The sequence below is a fragment of the Garra rufa genome, chromosome 7 (genome assembly GCF_049309525.1).
Source record: "Garra rufa chromosome 7, GarRuf1.0, whole genome shotgun sequence".
In the NCBI taxonomy this organism is placed as follows: Eukaryota; Metazoa; Chordata; class Actinopteri; order Cypriniformes; family Cyprinidae; genus Garra; species Garra rufa.
In genome coordinates, this window is record NC_133367.1 from 30,775,465 (window position 1) to 30,798,854 (window position 23,390).

At 33.5% G+C, this 23,390-nt stretch overlaps 1 protein-coding gene across 2 annotated transcripts in view; it reads right to left on the reverse strand.

Annotated features, from left to right (window-relative positions):
* Positions 1 to 23,390, reverse strand: part of tle5 (TLE family member 5, transcriptional modulator) — a 37,616-nt gene that overhangs the window by 8,375 nt on the left and 5,851 nt on the right. For both annotated transcript variants that reach the window (XM_073844648.1, XM_073844647.1), the window contains exons 2-4: positions 11,712 to 11,800; positions 3,069 to 3,132; positions 1,270 to 1,314 (exon numbers count right to left, since the gene is read on the reverse strand). In XM_073844648.1, the coding sequence (XP_073700749.1) occupies positions 1,270 to 1,314; positions 3,069 to 3,132; positions 11,712 to 11,800 (198 nt within the window). The remainder of the gene's footprint in view (positions 1 to 1,269; positions 1,315 to 3,068; positions 3,133 to 11,711; positions 11,801 to 23,390) is intronic.

A 23,390-nucleotide genomic window follows, 5' to 3' on the forward strand; every position in this document is an offset into this window, starting at 1 on the left:
CTTTGATTTATAAATGATTTTGAGCTCGTTTTGTAGTTGTTTTGTAAGAATTTTTTGATGAATTTATTAAAAAAAATATACTCAGCAAAACAAATATTTTGCTAAAAATGAATGAAATATTCAAAATCTAAACGTATGTATCCTTTGCTTTGTAGAGAATTTTCAGCTTGTTTTCAAGTACATCAAAATATTATTATTATTTTTTTATTCATTTAATGGATTACTTTTATTTATTTAGTAAAGCTAAACAAATACTTGGCTAAAATTAATAAAACAAATACATTTGTTTTATTTAAATGTACAAAATAAATCCTCACATAAAAAGTGATAACAGGCAAAGCAAAAAAAGTCAACTAAACTGAAAAAAGCATAATATATAAAAAAGGTAAGTAGTTTGTAATTAAATAAATCAAATAAATACTAAGAATCACCACATATTGACAAAAATGCATACATAAATAAATAAATATATTATTTATAAGAAGTTGTTTGTGAATGAATAGACCAAATAAATATAATATAATAAAGAACCATATAATAAATAAATAATAACACTTTTTTTAACGATTAAAGTGTGTGTATATATATATATATATATATATATATATATATTTTTATTTTTTTTTTATTTTTTTTTGTTAAATATATATATATATATACACACACACTTTATATACTATATTTAACTATATATATATATAGTATATTTTATTCATATTTCAGTGTTTTTTGGACCAGCTGACAATCAAATGTGTCCCATATCCATGACAAAATCTCCTAGAAAGTGTTGTTACAAAGCTGGCCAATTTTCATGCATTGTTACAAGGATAGTTCACCCATAAATGGAAAATTCTGTCATTAATTAGTGTCAGAACACAAAAACATGCACACAAAAAGTACTCTCGTAGCCTTATAACATTACATTTGAACCACTAATGTCACATGGAATATTTTAGCTATGTTCTTACTACCTTTCTAGGCCTTAAACGTGGTATGCAGGGTCATAAACTTTTGGATTTCATCATAAATATCTTAATTAGTGCTCTGTGGATGAACAAAGGTCTTACGGGTTTGGAACGACATGAAGGTGAGTAATTAATGACAGAATTTTCATTTCGGGGCAAACTATCCCTTTAAGGCATAGTTAGGAAATTCTGTGCATACCCAGACTCAACTAAAGCACCAACATTCAATAACGTTGAGCAAAAGCGATGAAAATGAAGATGAAAATCAGGGATGTGCGTAATTTGTCCGATTAGACAAACTCACCTGCTTGTGCATTTCGATGTTCAGCCCATAAGACATCTCATAGTACTGCAAAGAAATAAAGCAAGACAGACATGAACATGCTGTATCACAGCTCTAACACACAGAACTGAACATCTAGGACCGGAGCGTAACATGTGCGGGCGTACTGGTGCGTAGTACGTGCTAAAGTGTTAGCCTCGCTCATCATCCACACGTCTACGAGCAGAGCGGCACAACCTCAGCCGCCAAACAAGAGCAGAGAGCATCAGTGATGGAGCCAGAGTTGGATCAGGGTCGGCTCTGCCAAGCAGCAGTAGGTCCCTAAAGCAATTACCACCCACGCAAAGCGGACGCCCACCCTCCCCATCTTCCAGCGGGTGCGGACAGAGCGGGGGAACCCGATAGGCTATTAGAGGGAGGGAGGGCGCTCTGGCTGATGCGCGTGAGAGCAACGCCGCACAGATTAAATGAGATTAAGCCGCTCGACGGATCAATTAGAGGAGGAATATCAGACGGCAACACGAGGCCCGGGCCGGAGACAACGAGGTTAGAGCGTAGGGGAGGGAAATATCGTTGGGGGGATGGAGGAGAAGACAGAGCAGAGTATATGGACAAAAGACGAAACGGCAGACAAGGTGGAAAAGGAAGGGATGGGGGTGGAAGACTAAGGAGGAGAGGAAGTCAAATCATACAAGATGGAGCCAGAAGCATCATGGCCAAATTTAAACTGATAGATTTTTTTTTTTTTTTTTGAGGCAAATGGATTTTGAACATTTTATATATAAAATGTTGTTATAACATATAAAAAACATAATAAAGAATATAATATAAGACTAAATAAATAAATAAAATAAAGCTAAATATGCAATATAATATAATATAGAACCACTACATACTGTAGGAACCACTAAACTCAATAATAAAATACATACAAGCATAAAAAACTCAAAATGGTTTGTAAATGGGTAAATATACTATATATATAATAGTACAGTCAATAGATAAAAAAAAAAACTAATTACATTTTTCTGCAATTAATCACGATTAATACCAGTTTACATTAAAGTTTTTCAATATACTTTTATATTGCAATAATCTCACATTCAATCTTCAAAAAACGTAAAAACAACATAAAAACAGTATTTTTTAATCTTTAGGAGTTTTTTTATGACTAAAGGTGAGTATCACTGATACCAATATTATTGATGTAGGAAATTTTTCCTAATATTTAACCATTTGACTATAATCATTCAGCATTTCTAATACTTCTAATTTAAGTGAACTTAAAACAATCTTCACATAAACCCATTATTCACCTGTGCCCTAAATGAAATTCTAAATTTAAATGAATAATAAATCACTAAATACTAAATTAAATATAGATGTTGCTTAAAGCTACAAAAGTTATTGATTCACTTTTTTTTTTGTTCTTTGATTAATAGACATCACAGCAGCTCGGTTATCAGCTTATTTGGCTGCTAATACTCCAAAGGACCACCAAATTTTGAATAAGTAAATAAATATATGCATATTTATAAAAGTCATCTAGACTAGAGTACCAAGTGAGCCAGCTATGCTACTGATGTCCCCTCACAAAAAAAAAAAAAAAAATACTAGGTGCATGACGCCTCTGGGTGGACAGGAGGTACAGAATGGTAATAGAGCAGCGGATAAGACAGTGCAGAGGCAGACAGAGAATAAGACACAATGGAATCAGACAGGTAAGGGCTAGGTTAGTTTCTGGCGGATGTGAATATGTTCCGGCACATCTAGCCTAAGGCACGTCCCTCTGGAGGAGAGCGCGTTCTGTGCAGACTTACCATGATATAATGACGTTGCATTTCTGACTTCTCGCTGGCCAGCTTGTCACATTCCAGCTTCAGACTGGAGAGAGAAAAGAAAGACTGGTCAAAAAAACAGACACTAGACATATATTATGCAACAGAGGCTGAAGAGTTCAGAACGCTTCAGACATTTTTTTTTTGGTTTAGTGCTTCTTGACATTCTATTGGCTGAGTCAGTATATATGATGAAGAATGTAGTGTTAATAAACTGTTTATTTTAGGAAAACCACAAAAATGCCTCTATCATGTATAGGCTCTGAAAACAGCAAATAATGGTCACTGATTTTTAGCCAATCAAAAAAGCCATTGTCAACTATTTTGCATGTTTGGTTTTTTGTGATGATTTTAGGCGGCAAGGTTTGAAGAAAATACAACGTTGGACATTAGCAAAATGACAGAAAACCACCGTTCCAACTGACTTATGAGACTGAATCGATGAGGTGATTTCTTCACAGAATAAACGCAATGAATCAGAGTAGTTACTGAATTAACATTTGACTCACTCACTGAATCACTGAGTCATTACTTTCTGGTTCATAATTTCTACTATAGTTTGAGTCAAGAACAAATGACTCTTATAAACCAGTATTATAAAGTATGAACAAGAAGACATGGGTCAGAATCAATATGGCGACTCCGTTGCAGAATATACTCACTGAATCGGAGCAGTTACTTGTGAGCTATGGGACTGAATCAATCGGGTGATTCCTTTACAGAATAAACTCACTGAATCACGAGTCACTATGAGTATTTTTTATACTTTGAGTCCAGAAAAAAAAAATGAAGATTTTAAATGGCAGGGTTTGAAGAAAGTAAAATGGGGGACGTTAGCAAAATGGCAGAAAACGCTTACAGTCGTTTAATCTGTCGATTTTTGTGGAGTAAAAAGCACTCAAAAATACACTACAGTAAAATTTTGGTTGAGCATCTGTACTCAACTTTAAACTGTATTTGAGTATTGAAAAGTAAAAGTACCATAGCAATTTTTTTTAAGTAATCAAATAAGTATTTGTAATTTACTCAATTTAAATTGAGTAAAAAAAAAAAATCAAGTAATCAAGTAAAATGAATTGTATTTTACACGCCTGTAAATCATTTCAAATCAGCCATATTTAAGAATCGCTAAATTGTGACAAATAAAATAAAAAGTATTTTAAAGAGCATTTAATCAGTCAACTATTTGTGATGAATTAATCAGATAAAACCGAATTGCTAAATTGCAACAAATAAAATAAAATAAATTGGAAAGACATTTAATCAGTCAAATGTGTATGCTAAATTATTTGGGTAAAAAAAAAAATAATGATAATACTCAAATACAGTAATCAGGTAAAATATTTAGCATTTTACACACCTATAAATCACCCAAATCAGCTACATTTAAGAACTGTTAAATTGTAACAAATTAACAAAAATAAATAAATAAATAAATAAAATAAAATAAAATGAAATAAAAAGGAAAATAGGAGAACATTTAACCAGTCAATTATTTGTGTGATAAATTAATTGGACAAAACTGAATCGGTAAATTACAGCAAAAATAAAATAAAATACACTGAAATAAAATTAATAGGAAACACTGATTTTTTTCCCCTCCAGGTTAATTATTTTAGAGAACATTTAAACAGTCAAATATGTGTATGAATAATTATTTGGATGAAATTTAACAATATCGGCAATTTAAATTCATAAAATAAAATTAAAAATAAAAATTAATAGGAAACTGATTTTTTTCTCTCTAGGTAAATTATTTTAGAGAACACTTAATTAGTAAAAATTAATAGCATTTTATGCCCCTGTAAATCATCCAAATCAGCCACATTTAAGAATCGCTAAATTGCAACAAATAAAATAAAATAAATAATAGGAAATACAGATTTTTTTTCTCCAAGTAAATTATCTAAGAGAACATTTAATCAGTGAAATATTTCTGTGATAAATTAATTGGATCAAATTTAACAGAATATTGGCAATTTAAATTGAGGTAAATAAAAAAAATAAAAATGCTAGAGTAGAGTAATCAAGTAAAATATTAATAACATTTTACACGCCTGTAGATCACCCAAATCATCAGGATTTCAAATAAGCTACATTTAAGAATTGCTAAATTGTAACAAAAAAAAAAAATAAATAAATAAATAAGAAACATTTTTTTGTCTCCAGGTAAATGATTTTAGAGAACATTTAATCAGTCAGAAATTTGTGATCAATTAATTGGCTAAAAATGTAACACAATATTGCCAATATAAATTGAGTACAAAAAAATTTACAAAATAATCCTCAAGTACAGTAATAAAGTATAATTTAGCATTTACACTCCTGAGCCACATTTAAGAACGGCTAAACTGAAAAATAAAATAAAATAAAATAAAATACAGAAGTTTGGCTTAATTTCTGTATATATAAAATGTAGATATAAAAGTAATTGGAAATCAATTAACATAATATTGGCTTAATTTCTGTATATATAAAAAGTATAGATATAAAATTTTATTTATACATAGCATATGCTGGAATCGAACCAGAACTTCCCATATGAGCACCACAACTAATTATGCCTTCAGCATGTGTGCAAACCACTAGCCTGTGACTCCTTTCAAGCGTCATTATTTCTTTAGTTCTCAAAGAAAACAGATTTATTTAGATTTTTTAGCATGTTGGGAAATCCAATTAGAAGTTCCATATGGAAAAGAGCATCAAATGGGAAAACGTCCGGTGAAAACAAGCCAAGAAAAAGTATCTGATCTATAAAAAAAAAAAAAAAGAAAAAAAAAAAAAAAAAGTGCCACAACATACTAGAGGTTTTTGTTTTGCCGCTGTATGACAAGCCTTCTGTCTCTTCATACCTCTCTCCAGTCTGCTGCTTCCACTTATCCCAAAAAAGGGGAAAAAACTGGGCTGTTATGACTGTGTAACATATATTGGGGGTTGTCATGGTGACCATCCTCCCTGCTGCCAGGCTACCTGTGATTGGCCATGCCAGCCACTGATTGGCCAAGACCTCCTGAAGGTTCCAAAGATGCTCTTGGAGAAAAAAAAAGACGCTAAAAAAACGACACATTGATGGAGTTTTATTGCCGCTTCTTTCCGCCTCCAAATCGCTCCTGCTGTCATCCTTATTTTGATTTATGTATTCCCTGATCTATTTATGCATTTGTAGAAGGGAGCGACAGCTCGGCGAGGCTCTGGGGACCGCCTGCAGTACATTTCCTTTAAAAGGCTGAACGAAGCACCAAAAAAACCCTTGTCTTTTGAATCTCAATTGAAGTCAATGGCGGCGAATCCATGCTCTGAATACACATAGAAAAACGTAGGGCCTATTCTTCTGTGAACCAGGGTTAAATGAGGGTTTGCTCGTTGTCATGGGAATAGGGAGGGAAAGACATGTTGCCTTAAAGACGGGACAGTAACAGCGTCTTTGTGTCTTTAAAAGACTCTTCCGTCTCCGTCTACAGGAGTCAAGGCATCAGACGGATCAGATCACAGTAGCCGCTCCGTGTTAATCGGCAAGGGAATGAGGCACCGGGGGAAGCTTGTTAGAAGCGATAAAAAAAAATGCCTGCTAATAGTGAGTTTAGTCACACTGCTTTGTGGACGACCGCCTTTAAGAAATGGTTCAAAAATAAATGTGGTTTTGAACCCGTGTGGCTTGATTCTGTGGGACACAAAATGAGAAATTTTGATAACGCGCTGGTCGCTCTTTTCTAGTGTAGTCTGATTGAAGTACAAATGACTTTTATGAACTGGCTCTTTTATTGAATCGCACAAGAAGACTTGTTATGGGACTGAATCAATCGGGTGATTCCTTTACAGAATATACTCACTGAATCACGAGTCATTATGAGTATTTTTTATACTTTGAGTCCAGAACAAATGACTCTTATACAGGTAAACCAGGTATTTATAAAGTATCGCACGGGTCAGAATCAATATGGCGATTATTTCACAGAATGAACTCGCTAAACAAATCAGAGCAATTACTGAACTAACAACTGACTCACTCACTGATTCATGAGTCATTACTTTCCGACTCGTAATCAAAGTAGTTAATGATAATTCATTAACTATTTTGAGTTCATTCTGTGAAGGAATCACCAGATTGATTCTGACCCATTCAGTTCTTAAAAGTCTTTTGTTATTGAATCCAACTATAGTAGAAAAAAAAAAAACAACCAGAAAGTTCCAGTTTGAGTGAGTAAATAACTGCTCTGATTGACTAAGTTCATTCTGTGATGGAATCACTACATTGATTCAATCCAATAACTCTATTTTTGTGTGATTCATTAATAAAACTGGTTCATAATAATCATTTGTTCTGAAATCTGATTGTAGTAGAAAAGAGCAACAAGCACATTATGAGTTGAAAAGTAATGACTCATGAATCACTGAGTGAGTCAGATGTTAGTTTATTACCATATTTATTCTGACCTGTGTCTTCCTTTGTGATAGTTTATAATAACTGGTTTATAAGAGTCATTTATTTTTGACTCATACTATAGTAAAAAAGAGCAACCAGCACACTGAGTATGAAAGTAATGACTCGTGATTCAGTGATTGAGTAGGATAATAATTCAGTAACTACTCTTGAAATCATTCTGTGAAGGAATCACCAGATTGATTCTGACCCATATTTCATGAGTCTTTTTGTGTGATTCTTTAATAGAACTAGTACTCATTTGTTCTGGAATCTGATTGTAGTAGTAAAGAGCAACCAGCACATTATGAGTTGGAAAGTAATGACTCATGAATCAGTGAGTGAATCGGATGTTAGTTCAGTAATTGCCCTGAATGATTTAGTGAGTTCATTCTGTAAAATAATCGCCACATTGATTCTGACCTGTGTGATACTTTATAAATAACTGGTGTACCCGTATAAGAGTCATTTGTTCTTGACTCAAAGTAAAAAAAAAATACTCGACTCATGATTCAGTGAGTGAGTCAGATGAAAATTCTGTAACTACTCTGATTCAGTGAGTTCATTTTGTAAAGGAATCACCCAATTGATTCAGTCCCGTAACTCTCAAGTCTTCTTGTGCGAATTAAAAAAAGAGCCAGTTCATAAAAGTATTTTGTACTTGAATCAGACTACACTAGAAAAGAGCGACCAGCGCATTATCAAAATTTCTCATTTTGTGTTCCACAGAATCAAGCCATATGGGTTCAGAAACACATTTAGTTTTTAATTTTTTTTTTATCGCTTCTAACAAGCTTCCCCCAGTGCCTCATTCCCTTGCCGATTAACACGGAGCGGCTACTGTGATCTGCTCTGTCTGATGCCTTGACTCCTGTAGATGGAGACGGAAGACTCTTTTATAAAGACACAAAGACCAGAAAGTTACAGATTGGAAAGCAATGACCTGTGATTCAGTGAGTGAGTCAGATGATAATTCAGTAACTGCTCTGATTCAGTGAGTTTATTCTATGAAGAAATCACCAGATTGATTTGGACCTAAAATTCATTAGCCTTTTTGTGCGATTTAGTAAAAGAACCAGTTCTTAAAAGTAATTTGTTCTTGAACCCGGCTATAGCAGAAAAGAACGACTAGAAAGTTACAGATTGGAAAGTAAGAACTTGTGATTTAGTGAGTGAGTCAAATGTTAATTCAGTGACTACTCCGATTCAGTGAATTCATTCTGTGAAGGACTCGCCATATTGATTTTGACCTCGTCTTCTTGTGCGATACTTAAAAAAAAAACTGGTTTATAAGAGTCAGACTTTTATAAACTGGTACTTTTATTGAATTACACAGCAAGACTCATGAGTTACGGGTCATTACTTTCCGACCCTTAATGTGCTGGTTTCTCTTTTCCCCACTATGGTTTGAGCCAAGGACAAATTACCCTTTTTGGTATTTTAAAGTATTGCACAAGTCGACATGGGTCAGAATTAATAAGGCGATTCATCCAAAGAATTAACGCACTAAATCAATCAGCACAATTACTGAACTAACATCTGACTTACTCACTGAATCATGAGTCATTACTTTCCGACTCATAATTTGCAGGTTGTTCTTTTCTACTGTAATCAGATTCTAGAACAAATGACTCTTATGAACGACTCACTCACTGAATCAGAAGTTATACTTTTTGACCCATAATGTGCTGGTTGGTCTTTTCTACTATAGTTTGAGTGAAAAACATATGACTCTTATAAACTAGTTATTTTAAAGTATCGCACAAGACAACATTGGTCAGAATTAATATGGCGATTCAGTCAAAGAATTCACTCACTAAATCAATCAGTACAATTGCTGAACTAACATCTAACTCACTCACTGAATCACGAGGCATTACTTTTTAACTCATAAAGTGCTGGTTGTTCTTTTCTATTATAATCAGATTCCAGAACAAATTAGTCTTTTGAACTGGTTCTTTCAACCGATTGCACAAGAAGACTCAGGAGTTGTAGGACTAAATCAATTAGGCGATTTGACTTACTAAACCACAAGTCATTACTCTGACCTCTAACTTTCCGGTTGCTCTTTTCTACTTAACTTGGACTCAAGAACAAATTACTTTTATGAACTGGCTCTTTTATTTAATTGCACAAAAAGATTCATGAGTTATGAGACTGAATTAATCTGGTGATTCCTTCACAAAATAAACTCACTGAATCGGAGCAGTTACTATATTAACATTTGACTTAATAAATCACAAGCCATTATTTTCCAACTCGTAATGAGCTTGTAGCACTTTTCTACTACAGTTTGATTCAAGAACAAATTGATCTTATAAAACAGTGGTTCCCAACCATGTTCCTGAAGGCCCTCCAAAACTGCACATTTTGCAAGCACACTTTGTCTGACACATTGGGTGCTTTTCAATATCCCTCCTCGTTGCCTCGCTCCTCCGTCCTCCATCCTATGACCCGGAACCCGATCGAGCTCAGCCATCTTGTAGGACATCTCAATTCTTTAATTGCACCGTGAGGAGGCTTCCTGAGGAGTCTTGAGCGAGGATACACAGGTGTACCCTATGCGGAAGTGTTTTATCAACTAAACGTGACGCACTCCTCCCCCTTCAGATGTGTCATAATAATTTACATTTATATTTTACCTTTGCAGTGTAAATAATGTCATATATTTAAACAGGGCATCTTGCTTTGTTAATAATTGTTATGAATGTCTTAAATAACGCACTTTAACAACATATGGGCAGATCTCTTTAGCGCAGCTGATGACGCTTTGAAGTGACGCTTGAGTGGTCAAGAATATTCCAATGTTCCTCCTTTGATTCCTCTATCCTCATTTCCTTTCCTTAAATCCTTCCCTCGTATCCTAAGGGGTGGAGCTAAGACGCGAGGAAAGGAAGCAAGGAAAGGAAACAAGGATGCAAAAATAAGAAATGAAAAGCACGCATTGAGTCTCTACTAATGAGCTGATGATCTGAATCAGGTGTGCTTGATTAAGGAGACATGGAAAACATGTAGTGTTGGGAGGCCTCCAGGAACATGGTTGGGAACCACTGTTTTAAAGTATCAACAAGAAGACATGGGTCATAATCATGAATTATGGGTCATGTATACATGGCATTTATTTTTCTTTGATCGGATCACTGAGTGAATTCAACTAAAGTGAATCTGTCAAATTTGTGAACAAATTATTCAGACTGGTTCTTATCAACCAAATCAACCAATTCACTGAAAAGATCTGACTTAAAATAATGTTTCATTCACAAATCGGACATCACTACTTTTCTCATGAACGCATCAAAATGAATAAAGACTGATGTCAAGGTTATCTTGGAAAAACAACTTAAATTTTGGTCTGTTCCTTACACAAAACCATCATATGATTTCAGAAGAGTTTGAATATAGTAAACTATTCATATGAACCAATTTTATGAAGCTTTCAAGTCCATTGGAGTTTGAAAGCTTTGGCCCCCGTCATTGTAAAAGAGCAATCAGGACATTCTTCAAAACATCATCTTTTGTGTTCCACGGAACACTTTCATTGTTGTTAACAAAAAATTCAAACATTTCAGTAATTTAAATAAATATTAGATGAAAAACATAAATTTCAGGGACTTTCATAATATTTTTCAAGTCGAAATTCTAAAATTGCTAAAATGTGAATTAAAATAAATGTAAGCCAAATATAAATAAATAAATAAAAAATCTGACAAAAGCACATATTCAAAATTGATAATTAACAAAATAAAACTTAAAAAAAAAAAAAAAACATAAAAACCAAAAAGCTAATTTAGACCTGGTTGCACAGACAGGTCTTAGACTAAGCCAGGATTAGGCCATAGATCAATTAGGACATTTAATTTAAGTAATTTTTTTTTATAAAAGTGCCTTAGAAAAAACATCACCGTTGTGCATCTTGAGACAAAACAAAGGCACTGATATATTTTACGATCACTCAGTGCAAGTTTTTTTTAGTTGAAAGAGCTCAGAATTGCATTTTAGTCTGGGACTAGGCTTAAGCACATGTCACATGCCTGTGAAACCAGGGGTTAATACAGTATATTAATAAATACCTTAACAGTATACAAACAATACTGAAATGACACTACCACATTAAGTTTGGAACATTAAGGGTAAATAAATGATGACAGATTGTAATTTTTAAGTCAAATGTTGCTTTAAGGTATTGAAAGTGTATGTGTGTGTACCTGTGGTATTGTGCTTGAAGGAACTGGAACTCGTCCTTGATGCGGTCGCACGAGTCTGACGTCGTGAACTTCAGCTGCTGCGATGAAGCCTGGAACGAAAGCAATTTACTTCGGTCAACCGCATTATTCAGAAAACGTGTGTCGCAGCATCAGCTGGGCATCCGGGGGGATGGACCAGCGCTGCCGTTTCAATGCCAAGAAGGGAGAAAATCCGGCCAAAACAGATGCGGCTTTCTAAACACAGGGAATTTTGTAATCAAGAGTGAATTCAAGTGTACTGTATAAAAAGCAGCAAATGAAATCTCCAAGGCTTACAGCGACATTCAAAACTCATAATTTAGAAGGCGTCTGTCATGTCTGGAGCGCGACATCACCCCAGGTTTTTGAATTACATGTATTCCGCTTGCAGGTGAGCTTATTTCCCTAGTGGGGGGGGCCACACCTGTAGGGAAAATGCAGATGTTATTGGAACTGTTTTGCGCTTTTCAGGGTGGATTTTGCCTAGACTTGGTGATATGTTGGCGCTTTTCCCAATAAGCAACTGCCATAGTCGAATTTTGATGAATGCAGGCCTTCCAGCTTTTAATGTAATTCTAGTAATGCTGAAAAAAGAAACCCCAGGACAATCTCTGCTATTGCCAATGTTTCCGATTCTGGCTACTGAATATGAACACAAGAAATGTGCATTTTGGTCATTTGTACAGTAGAAGTGACTCTGGGTAGGATGAGGATGAGGGTCGGCAATAAGTGTGCTTTTTGAACAATCCACATAGACATGAGTCAAATGAGCTGACCTTTGGTCAGAGTGGGGAGTAAATTAACATTAAATTAAATTAAAATTAAAAATTATATCAAATTTTTTTTATTGATTTGGTATAAACCAATAATCTTGATAATTATTATATAAATATTAGTTATTAGTTCTTTTTTAGTATGAATGGGACACTATTTGTTTTTATTAGTATCTTGAATTAGGTTTTTATTTTTAATATATATTTTCCATTTTAGTTTTAGTTGAAGTTTTAGTCATTTTTGTTGAGTGCTTTGTCAATTTAATTAACTAATTAATTAATTATTTTATTTTTAAGTCTATATCGTTTTTTTTATTCATTTTATTTCAGTTTTACTTTTAGTTATTGGCAACTAGCTGGAAAAAAAGTTTACGTGTATGTTAATTTAAATCAATTATTATTATGATTTCAGAGCTTTCAAAGATTAAAGATTTTTGTATATGTATATTTGGCTATTCAATACTGTTTTGCCAGCATAATTTATCACCATTTTTAGTATAATAATATAACAATAATAATAATAATAATAATAATTTATCGTTATTATTATTAATAATTTAGAATTATAAATATATATTTTTTAAAAATATTACAAATAAGAATTATAAATGATTGTTGTTGTTGTTGTTATTATTATTATAGTTTTTTTTTACAGTGGATTTTTAGCTGGTATATTTGGCTGGTTATTCCTGTTTTGCTAGCACATTATTTTACCTTTTAATAATAATAATAATAATAATTTAATAATTAATAATAAAAACATTATTATCATTATATATTATATTATTAATAATAATAATAATAATTATTATTATAAATATTTAATTATCTAGCATATTTTATTACCTTTTTAGTATAATAATAAAAAAAATTGTATTAATTAATAATTGTAAAAATTAAAAAATATATATTATTAAAATTATTATTATTATTATTATTATTATTATTATTATTGTTATTATTATCATCATCATCATCACTACTACTACTATTATTATTATTATTATTACTACAATTAGTTGATGGTGCAGTTATTATTGTTATTATTGTTATTAAATTTTTACTGTAGATTTTTGGCTGGTATATTTGGCTGGTCAATCTGTTTTGCTAGCATATTATTTCACCTTTTAATAATAATAATAATAATAATAATAAAATAATAATAATTTGTTATTAATTAATTGTAAATATTTAAAAAATAATATTTAAAAAAATATTATAGATGATGGTTATTATTGTTATTATTATCATCATCATCATTACTACTACTACTACTACTACTACTGCTATTATTATTATTATTAATATATTTTTACTGTAGATTTTTGGCTGGTATATTTGGATGGTCAGTCCTGTTTTGCTAGCATATTATTTAACCTTTTAATAATAATAATAATAATAATAATAATAATAAACACTAATAATTTGTTATTATTATTATTATTATTATTAATAATAATTATAAATGTTTAATTATGATGATTATTATTATTTTCAGCGTCAAAAGATTTTAATTTTTTTATTTTTACAGTGGATTTTTTGGCTGGTCAGTAGTGTTTTGTAGCATACATTTTTAATCATCCATCTGCATGCTGGACTTGGTTGTTTTTTTATTGGGCTCTCTGATCTCTTCTGAACAATCGAGCAGCTGATTCATCATGTTATTTTCCAAATTGCCAACCCGTTCTTGACTGCTTTCGAGTGTTTGCGTTTTTCCGTTTTAAAATTCCCTAACCACTCTGCGGGTGAGAGCTCGACGGATGAAATTCTCGGTACGAGCGGACCAACCTTTAACACAAACTGTGTACTTAGCCCGAGCGCTCTGTGCTCCGCTGCATATGAAAGAGAGGCTTGTGTCAACAGCGAGCACTTAGTGCCCAAACAGTCAATCTTTTTCAGACGCTGCTAACAGTAGCCCTCACATCTCTGCGTGGCTACGGCAGATACGGTTTCCTTAGGGAATGCTGGGGAACGGGGCTGACTGGGAATGTTTTTGAGTTGATGGTGGAGCGTCCGGCGATGGCGAGATCACGGGTGTTACGTACACACAATACTTGCTTTCAACGCCGGCCATGCTGACCTGCTTGCTACACTGTAACGTCATCTGGACTGTTTAAGCAAGCGCTGAACACTGTTAGCTGTTTGCTAAACAGAACCAGAAATGTAAAACTGTAATACAAGTGTGTTAAACCAGATTTACACATGTTGTGTGAAAGAACAAGTGCTTATGGGTCACAAAGAAGTTAATAGTGAGCGGAATTATGGTGATTTTTTTGTAATGACTCTGAACTTACTTTGACATTTAAGTGACAAGTTTATTTTTACAAAGTCAGTCTTTTACTGAATAACCTTGAGCAAATTGTGCAAAATAAATATCCATCTGTCATAAGTATATTATAATGTTGTGATGCTCTTATTTTAAAACTTTTTAATTTGTGTTTTTATTTTATTTTATTTTAAGACCAAATAGTATAGAATTTCAATATCAGCTTATTAGTTAATATACAATAATAATATAATTTTATAATATAATAAAATATAATTTTATATATATATATATATATATATATATATATATATATATATATATATATATATATATTTTTTTTTTTTTTTAAATATACAATAAACACGCCAAACAACTTAAATTAAATTATTTTTTTAAATGTCATTTCACCATTAGACTAGTCAATGAACCGAAGTGTCTTAAACTTGAATGGGCATGTGTATTAAGATTAGCATTACTCAAGTAAAATTATGATTTTTTTTTTTGCCAGTTCTGAGCTGAAGAATCACATCTGATAATATGATACCACTGTTGTCAGATTTTATTGCCAATTTGAAATAGGTTATTGAAACAACCTTTTCCACAGGAGATTTCTGTCTGTTTCCCATTCAAATAGATATGAGCTATACTTGTATAACTGGAAATAGCTTCTCGGAAATATTGCAAAAATAGCAGCTGACTGAACTGACTTTTATCTTTAAAAGTGACTCATTGCTCTTCTCTACCAATTGAGCGACAGATCCGCTTTATGGGATTCAAACCTGCAACCTTTTGGTTAGCAGGCTAAATCTTTAATCACCAAGCTACACCAGCCTTAATGAAGTGACGGAAACCTTCAAGGTTGCAAAGCTTAGTCTAATGATTTTAAGCTTCAGAGCAAATCCCATATTCACTTAAAAAAAAAGAAAACCACACACAGGCGCACTCATGCAGCACAAGAGCCAAAATATGGGACAATCCCTAATTTGACTCCGCTTCTGTGCGCTTCTCCTTTGAGATGCAATTAAACCATTAAAAGGCTTTATACGCTGGTGGGCAAATTGTGAGTCTTCTGTGGCTAAATGGGATTCATCATTCCCGTAATTTACAGTTGTGCCTCCCACCCCACCGTTTAACAGAAAAAGAAATGTTCTAGAAAATTCTTTCAACTCTAATGTTGGCAGTTTTTTTTTCCCATCCCAAGGGATTACACACAAAAGCCCAGATGTAGGTATCTGAAGAGGAGAAGAGAGTCTTTACACTTGAATTACAGCGAATGTGGTTCAGTGAAATGCCACCAAACCAAGAGGCACTAGGATCACTACAGCAAATCCCCCCCCCCCCTGCATGCTATGGACAGCATACAAATAGAACAGCCAAATGACTACTGCATTAGCCAAAATGTGCTGTGTGAAATACTGTATCTCACAATGCAATGGACTCAACTTCAACCTCCATTTCATAATATTAATTATCTTATCCAACAAGCCTCCAGACTGATATACAAGTCCTACAGATGGTGGAGGGCCTTTAAATGAATCAATTTACTTGCCCTCAATCCATCCTAGGTGTATATGACTTTCTTCTTTCAGACGAATACAATCAGAGTTATATTAAAAAAAATGCCCTGGCTCTTCCAAGCTTTATAATGGAAGCGAATGGTTGTTGAGATTTCGAAGCCCAAAAAAGTCTGTCCATCCATCATAAAAAGTACTCCACACAGCTCTGGGGGATTAATAAAGGCCTTCTGAAGTACATCAATGCATTTAAGTAAGAAAAATATTAGTATCTTAAACGTTATAAACTGCAATCTTTGCTTTCGCAAACTGTTTGGTTTCGATATCCAGAGATTACGGTTTCTAAAGTTTTAAACATGGATATTTGTCTTACAAAAATATATAGATTTGGTTCATATGGCCTTTATTAACCACCAGGAGCCATGTGGAAGTTTTTTAATGATGGATGGATGCACTTTATTAGACTTTAATCTCAACACCCATTCACTGCCATTATAAAGCTTGGAAGAGCCAGGACGTTTTTTTAATATAACTTGTATTTGTCTGAAAGAAGAAAGTCATATACACCTAGGATGGCTTGAGGGTGAGTAAATCATGGGGTAATTTCCTCTTTAACTCACTTTACTGTTAATAAATTTACTGAAAATTTGATCTAATTTATGGAGGTCCAGTCGTTTAAGCCATATTATTTATAGTTTTACTAAATGGGACCATGGTAACCATGATGACCAAAAACAACAACCACAAAAATAAACAAACAAACAAAAAAACAACAACTTACAAACCAAACAAAACCAAACCAACCCAAACAAAATGTATTTTAACAAAACCAAACCAAATCAAACCGAACAAAAACATTTAAAATCATCAAAAATGTTATGCCATTTGTATTATCAAGAAATAAACGCATACTTTATATGCACTGAAAAAAAAATACTCAAAAACAAAACAAAAAGTGAACACAAAAACAATTACAAAACAAAACCAGAAAAAAGAAAATGGACAACAAAAAACAACAAAAGAGAAAAAAAAAAACTTACAAACCACACCAAACAAAACAGAACCGAACCAACCAAACCAAAAACCAAACCAATTACAAAACACAAACTTAAAGAAAAGAACATGAACAAAAAAAAAAAAAAAAAAAAAAACTTAAACCAAACCAAACAAATCTGATTAAACCAAACTAAAATAAACTAAACTAAACCAAACCATTTAAAATGTTTTTAAATACTTTTAAAACTTGGAGAAAATGGCACCACATGACCAAAAAATGTAGGGCAACAGAACATTTTGTCGCACCGATAATTAAAAAACCTGATGATTTAACAAAGACATGCATTGATAATCCTTTACTTAGTAAACCTGTATCCACATTACACTTAAAGGGCCAGGATTTACTAAAAGCTTGCACCGTCTTTCTGCGTTAAAATAGTACTGTCAGATGCAAAAGGAAGAATTAACATAAAATTTTTGTCTGAAATGTTCGCACATTAAAAAAAACAACAATCACGTGTGCACGCTGCCTCCAAAACGTACATCCGTCATAAAAATGTACGGATCAGGTTCGATTTTCTGCATTTTCGCATCCGTAGCGAGCATTTTGATAGGTAAGGACGACAAATACGAAAAAACAAAAATTTCGGACTCAGTCTTAAAGCAGGCCGTAATTTGCGCTGACTTTAATGTGTGCATTGTTAGTAAATCACAAGCTGAATTTTTCCCTCCCATCGGCACGTTTATGGAACTGCACTCTTGTGCTAATTTGGTAAATCTGGCCCAAAGTATTGTGTTTCTTTATAGTAGCAGAAGCATCATGGGGGTTGGTAAACCGGAAGCCACCCTGCGAAATAATAGTGGTGGCTAATCACGTTTGGGACAGGAAGTTGATCTTGATCCTTATCTCTTCGCCCAGCCTCGGTTATTGCAAAGCCTCACCCCCTTTCACTTTGGGAGAAATGGTGTGCTCCCACTTCCCGCTCCGATCCGTCCTCATCGAGTCGTTTGAAAGGGGATTATTCACCTTTTATCACTTCAGGCGCCGCACGCTCCCAAACACAAGCTTCCTCTCACTGGAAAGGCCGACGGTGGCAGTCAAATTACAGACAAATAGCTGTCACGCGGCATAAAGGATACACAACACAGCGGGTAGGGGGTAACGAAAGAGAGGGGGATCGAGAGAGAGAGCGGTGGGAATGTCAGTCAAGAGGAGAGCGTACTGCACGGCGGCTCACGATTGAAAATTAAAAGCAGGCGGGTCAAGGTGATTGCGAGATTACAGGCAGAACAGTAGTGATCGTGATTGATGCCGTGTTGGTAAAGAGCTCGGCACGGGTCAGAGACTCCGGAAGACAGCCGATTACTCCCGACCCTGTAACAAATGGCACGGCCATGGGAGGCGAGCGACTGCCCGCAAATAATGACCCCTTGGAAAGAATCCTGCCGACTTATGGACTTCATGTTCACCGTTAAACCAAAATAAGACCAGACTGGTTGATTAACATTCAACTGTGTGCCAGTGCTATTTTAGTATCATTTATTCACAGTATTTGAACTACGTTTATTTACATTTTAGTTTAAGTTTTATTGATTTTATTAATCAACTCGTCCCTCAGTCTTTAAAAAGAAACATCATAAACTTCTGTTAAAATACTTTCCTCTAAACAAGACATGACAAAAACGCTCAGTGAGGGAGTCAGTTGTTAGATTCACTCAAATAACTGAGGCATGATTCAACTGGACGTCACTGATCATGTTGTTTATTGTTCTGTACGATGAACTAAACAGTATTAAATATTAAGCTGCAAAGAAAGTTACGTTTTTTAAAAACTTTCACATTTTCAGTCAAATAATTTGTGACTTTGAGACAAGATTCGAGTTTTATTAAAAAGAAAGACTCTACAAATTAGATATCACTGATCGTGTTGTTCACTGTTGCGTGCGATGAACTAAACGCCACAAAGAAAGTATTATTCACATTTTTATATCATTTACGTTTTTAAATTGTTTACAGTTTTACTCATTTGTGACTCTGATACATGATTCGAGATTCATTAAAAGAACCGTGTGTGATGAACTAAATGCCACAAAGTATGTATAATTTACTTTTTTGTGACAAATTATTATTTACGATTTTTAAATTATTCAAATTTTTTAAATAATTGTGAAATGCCCCAAAGTAAGTACTATTTACATTTTCTGAATAATTATAAATAAATAAATAAACATTTTTAGTCAAATAATTTGTGACTTGAGAAGATTCGAGACTCAATAAAAAGGAGCCAAGAATTAGATAACATCTTTGTATGCGATGAACTAAATGACACAAAGCAAGCATTATTTCCGTTTAAATCGTTTACACTCGAGTTAAATAATTTGTGACTTTGAAACAAGATTCAAGATTTTATAAACAAAAGAATCGACCAAGAATTAGATAACACTGATCACGTTGTTCATTTTTGTGTGCAATGAACTAAATGACACAAAGTAAGCATTATTTATGTTTGAATCGTTTACATTTTTAGTCAAAAATTTGACTTTGAGACATGATTTGAGATTTAATCAAAAGTCTTAAAATTGGACATCACTGATCACGTTGTTCAATGTTGTGTGCGATTAACTAAACACAGAGTACTTACATTTTTAGTTAAATAATTTGTGATTTGAGACAAGATTATTTATTAAATAAATAAGAGTTTTTATTTAAAAACAGACTCTAAGAATTAGATATCACTGATCACATTGTTCATTGTCGTATGCGATGAACTAAACGCCACAAAGAAAGTTTTATTTACATTTTTTAAACGGTTTACATTTTTACTCAAATAATCATGACTTTGAGACATGATTTGAGATTCAATAAAGCTTGTGAATCAGAATCAAATCTAATTGTGAAATCTGTCAAAACTCAGCCCTATAATATTGTAACTTATTTTATTTCGGATTGTCTTCAGTTGCCAAGAAAACACTTCTCATTTTCATTTAGTTTACCTTGAATAACTAAAATAACTAAAACTGAAATAAAAAAACTGTATAAATGTTTTAAAAAACAAAACATAAATAACATTAAAAGAAAGTAGTATATCAATTATATTAAAATAACACTGATCGCTGCAAAAGTACACTGAGTATGTGATAATTTTGCGCTGAAGGCGCTATGAGAAGTGTACAAAGAGTGCAGATCATAGCCTTTGGTTGTGGAGGCGGAAGCGATTGAGAAAGGCTTCTTTAGCCTGGTGTGTCTGTCGACAGGCAGGTCTGAGCGAGGTGCTGCCACATTAAACAGTCCCCCACCAGGCTGCTTTGTTCCAGACCGCTGCTTTACTCTGGGGCACAGCTTTCCCACAGCGCAAGTCCATCACTGCCAGAGAATACTGATGCAGCCCGTCTGTCTCAGCGCACACACACGTATTCAGAAACATGTGTGCAACATAGAAAAGCCTCTAAGCCATGAGCAACTGGCAAAAAACCTGCGCTAGTAAAAATAATCCTGCGACGCAATTATCCCAGCACGCGTCCTTCACACCAAAGGCCAGGAGGAACACAAACAGTCAGACAAGCTAATTAAGCCATCCGCGCCTCGTCCTTTCACCACGGTACAGGCCGAGCCTATTCGGGGAGGATGGCGTATTGTCAGCGGCTCTTTTGAAATGGCATGAATTTATCATTTAATGCCAGAAAAACCTGGGAAATAAAGGAATCTGTATCACCTATGTGCACTTTTTTCTTTTTGTCCTCTCCACATACTCTTTTCCAGTCCAGAAAGGTGTTTGAAGACTTATTTGTGATGCTAATGAGTAGTTATGCCATCAACAACCAAGACATCTGTTTGGGAGTGAGTGTGTGTGTGTGTGTGTGTGTGTGTGTGTGTGTGTGTGTGTGTGTGTGTGTGTGTGTGTGTGTGTGTGTGTGTGTGTGTGTGTGTGTGTGTGTGTGTGTTACCATTTCAACCTGCAGAAATGAACAGCGAATTTGTTGCAGTCCATTTATCAGCTATTTGGGTCAATTTTATTGATAAAAGAATATTAGTCATCATTGCTAAGGCAAGAAATACTACATGCAAAATTATATTTTCTATATACTTTCTTATACAGATGCATTTACATAAACTTAAATATAAATATTTAGTATAGTTGAGCAAGTTTATATTCTAAATTTTATACTATATAGCACAAATGTTTATATAGATATATAAAATAGCACGCTAAATAATAAAAGTATATATTAACATTGTTTTAATTGCTAAGGCAAGATTTTCCACATTAAAATATTATTTTTGTTATTTTATAAATGTTTTTATACATTAGTACTGCTTAAAACAAGCATTATGACTACTATACATTTATTTTATTTCATACACTTTAATCGTGTGTGTGTGTGTATCATAACAGATATACATTTGTAATAAAAAAATAAACAGTATGTAATATACCTAAATATATAGTATATTATAGTACTGTCAAATCAATTAATCGTGATTATTCGCATCTAAAAGACAAGTTTGTGTTTACATAATATGTGTGTACTGTGTACATTTATATGTATATATAAAATAAATATTCACAGCAGACACACACACATTATGTAAAAACAAACTTGTGTTGGATGCAATTAATCGCAATTAATCGATTTGACATCACTAGCATCAATATAAGTTTATATTATTCTTACATATTCATATACACATATATATCATAATAGATACGTTTGTAAGTAAATGTTTACATACTATACATGTGTGTACTGTGTATATTTATATACATAATGTAAATATACGTATAAATATACACGACACACATATTATGTAAACACAAACTTGTATTTTGGATGCGATTAACTGCGATTAGTCAATTTGACAGCACTTGCATCAACATAGTTTGTAAGTTATATAAGTTATACATTTTATTATATATAAGTTTATATTATTTTTATATATACACATGTATACATACACACACACACACACACACACACACACACACACACACATATACATATATAATAAATATATAGTATATAGTATACTTATAGTATAAAACAGTGCTGTCAAATAGATTAATCACGATTAATCACATTCAAAATAAAACTTTGTGTTTACATAATATACGTGTGTGTACTGTGTATATTTATACGTATAAAAATAAATATACACATAACACACATATTATGTAAACACAAACTTGTATTTTGTATGCGATTAATCACGATTAATCGATTTGACAGCACTAGCATCAATATAGTTTATATGTTATACACAAATAGAAACTGAAAAGAGACTAAATCAGCAAACGCTACAAAGCAGATTCAAACTTTCACAGCTATATGAGCTATATGAGTCCTTTTAAATCCATTTTTTATCTTAGCACGAAAAAAAAAAGTAGTTTGCATTAAGTTTTTCGTTACGCATGCATGAGCGTGCAGGGGATAAAGTGCAAAGTGTTTTTTTTCTCATGCATGTACGCACGTGTGTGTGTGTGTGTGTGTGTGTGTGTCGGTGTGTAAGAAACAGAGTTTATTTAATGAGCAAGATGTGGGACAACAGGGATTATCCTCCGCGTTGAGGGATTTGGACGGAGGTCTGTCCTGCTCACTCGAGCAGACTTAATAAATCTGCCCCGAACGCCCCACCCAAAACATCAGGTGGAAGGCCTGACACACACACACACACACACACACACACACACACACACACACACACACTCCGGTGCGTGTACGTTCCTGTGCCAACTCTCGTTTCTCTTTCCAGCCATTACTGCAACAATGGCTTTCAGAAGCGACTCCTTGAAAAGCCACAATCAATGGCGCTCTCCAATTCACAAATCCCCACCATTATGACATCACTCGTCTGGATCTGGATTCAACTAACAAAATGGAGGACAAAACACTATTAAACGTCATTAGACGCACAAAGAAGTCAGATACAGTTGTGGTAACGTTCATACAATCATACAACGTTAAACGAACATTCCCGCTGTTTAAACACACACAGCTGGATTTGTTTGGGATGTATAGGGTTAAATCAATAATCCCTGCTTTTAACTTGTGCGTCAGGTCTTAATACTCCAATTAAGGAGCGTATAGGTTTGAAAACCTTAAAAAAAAAAAA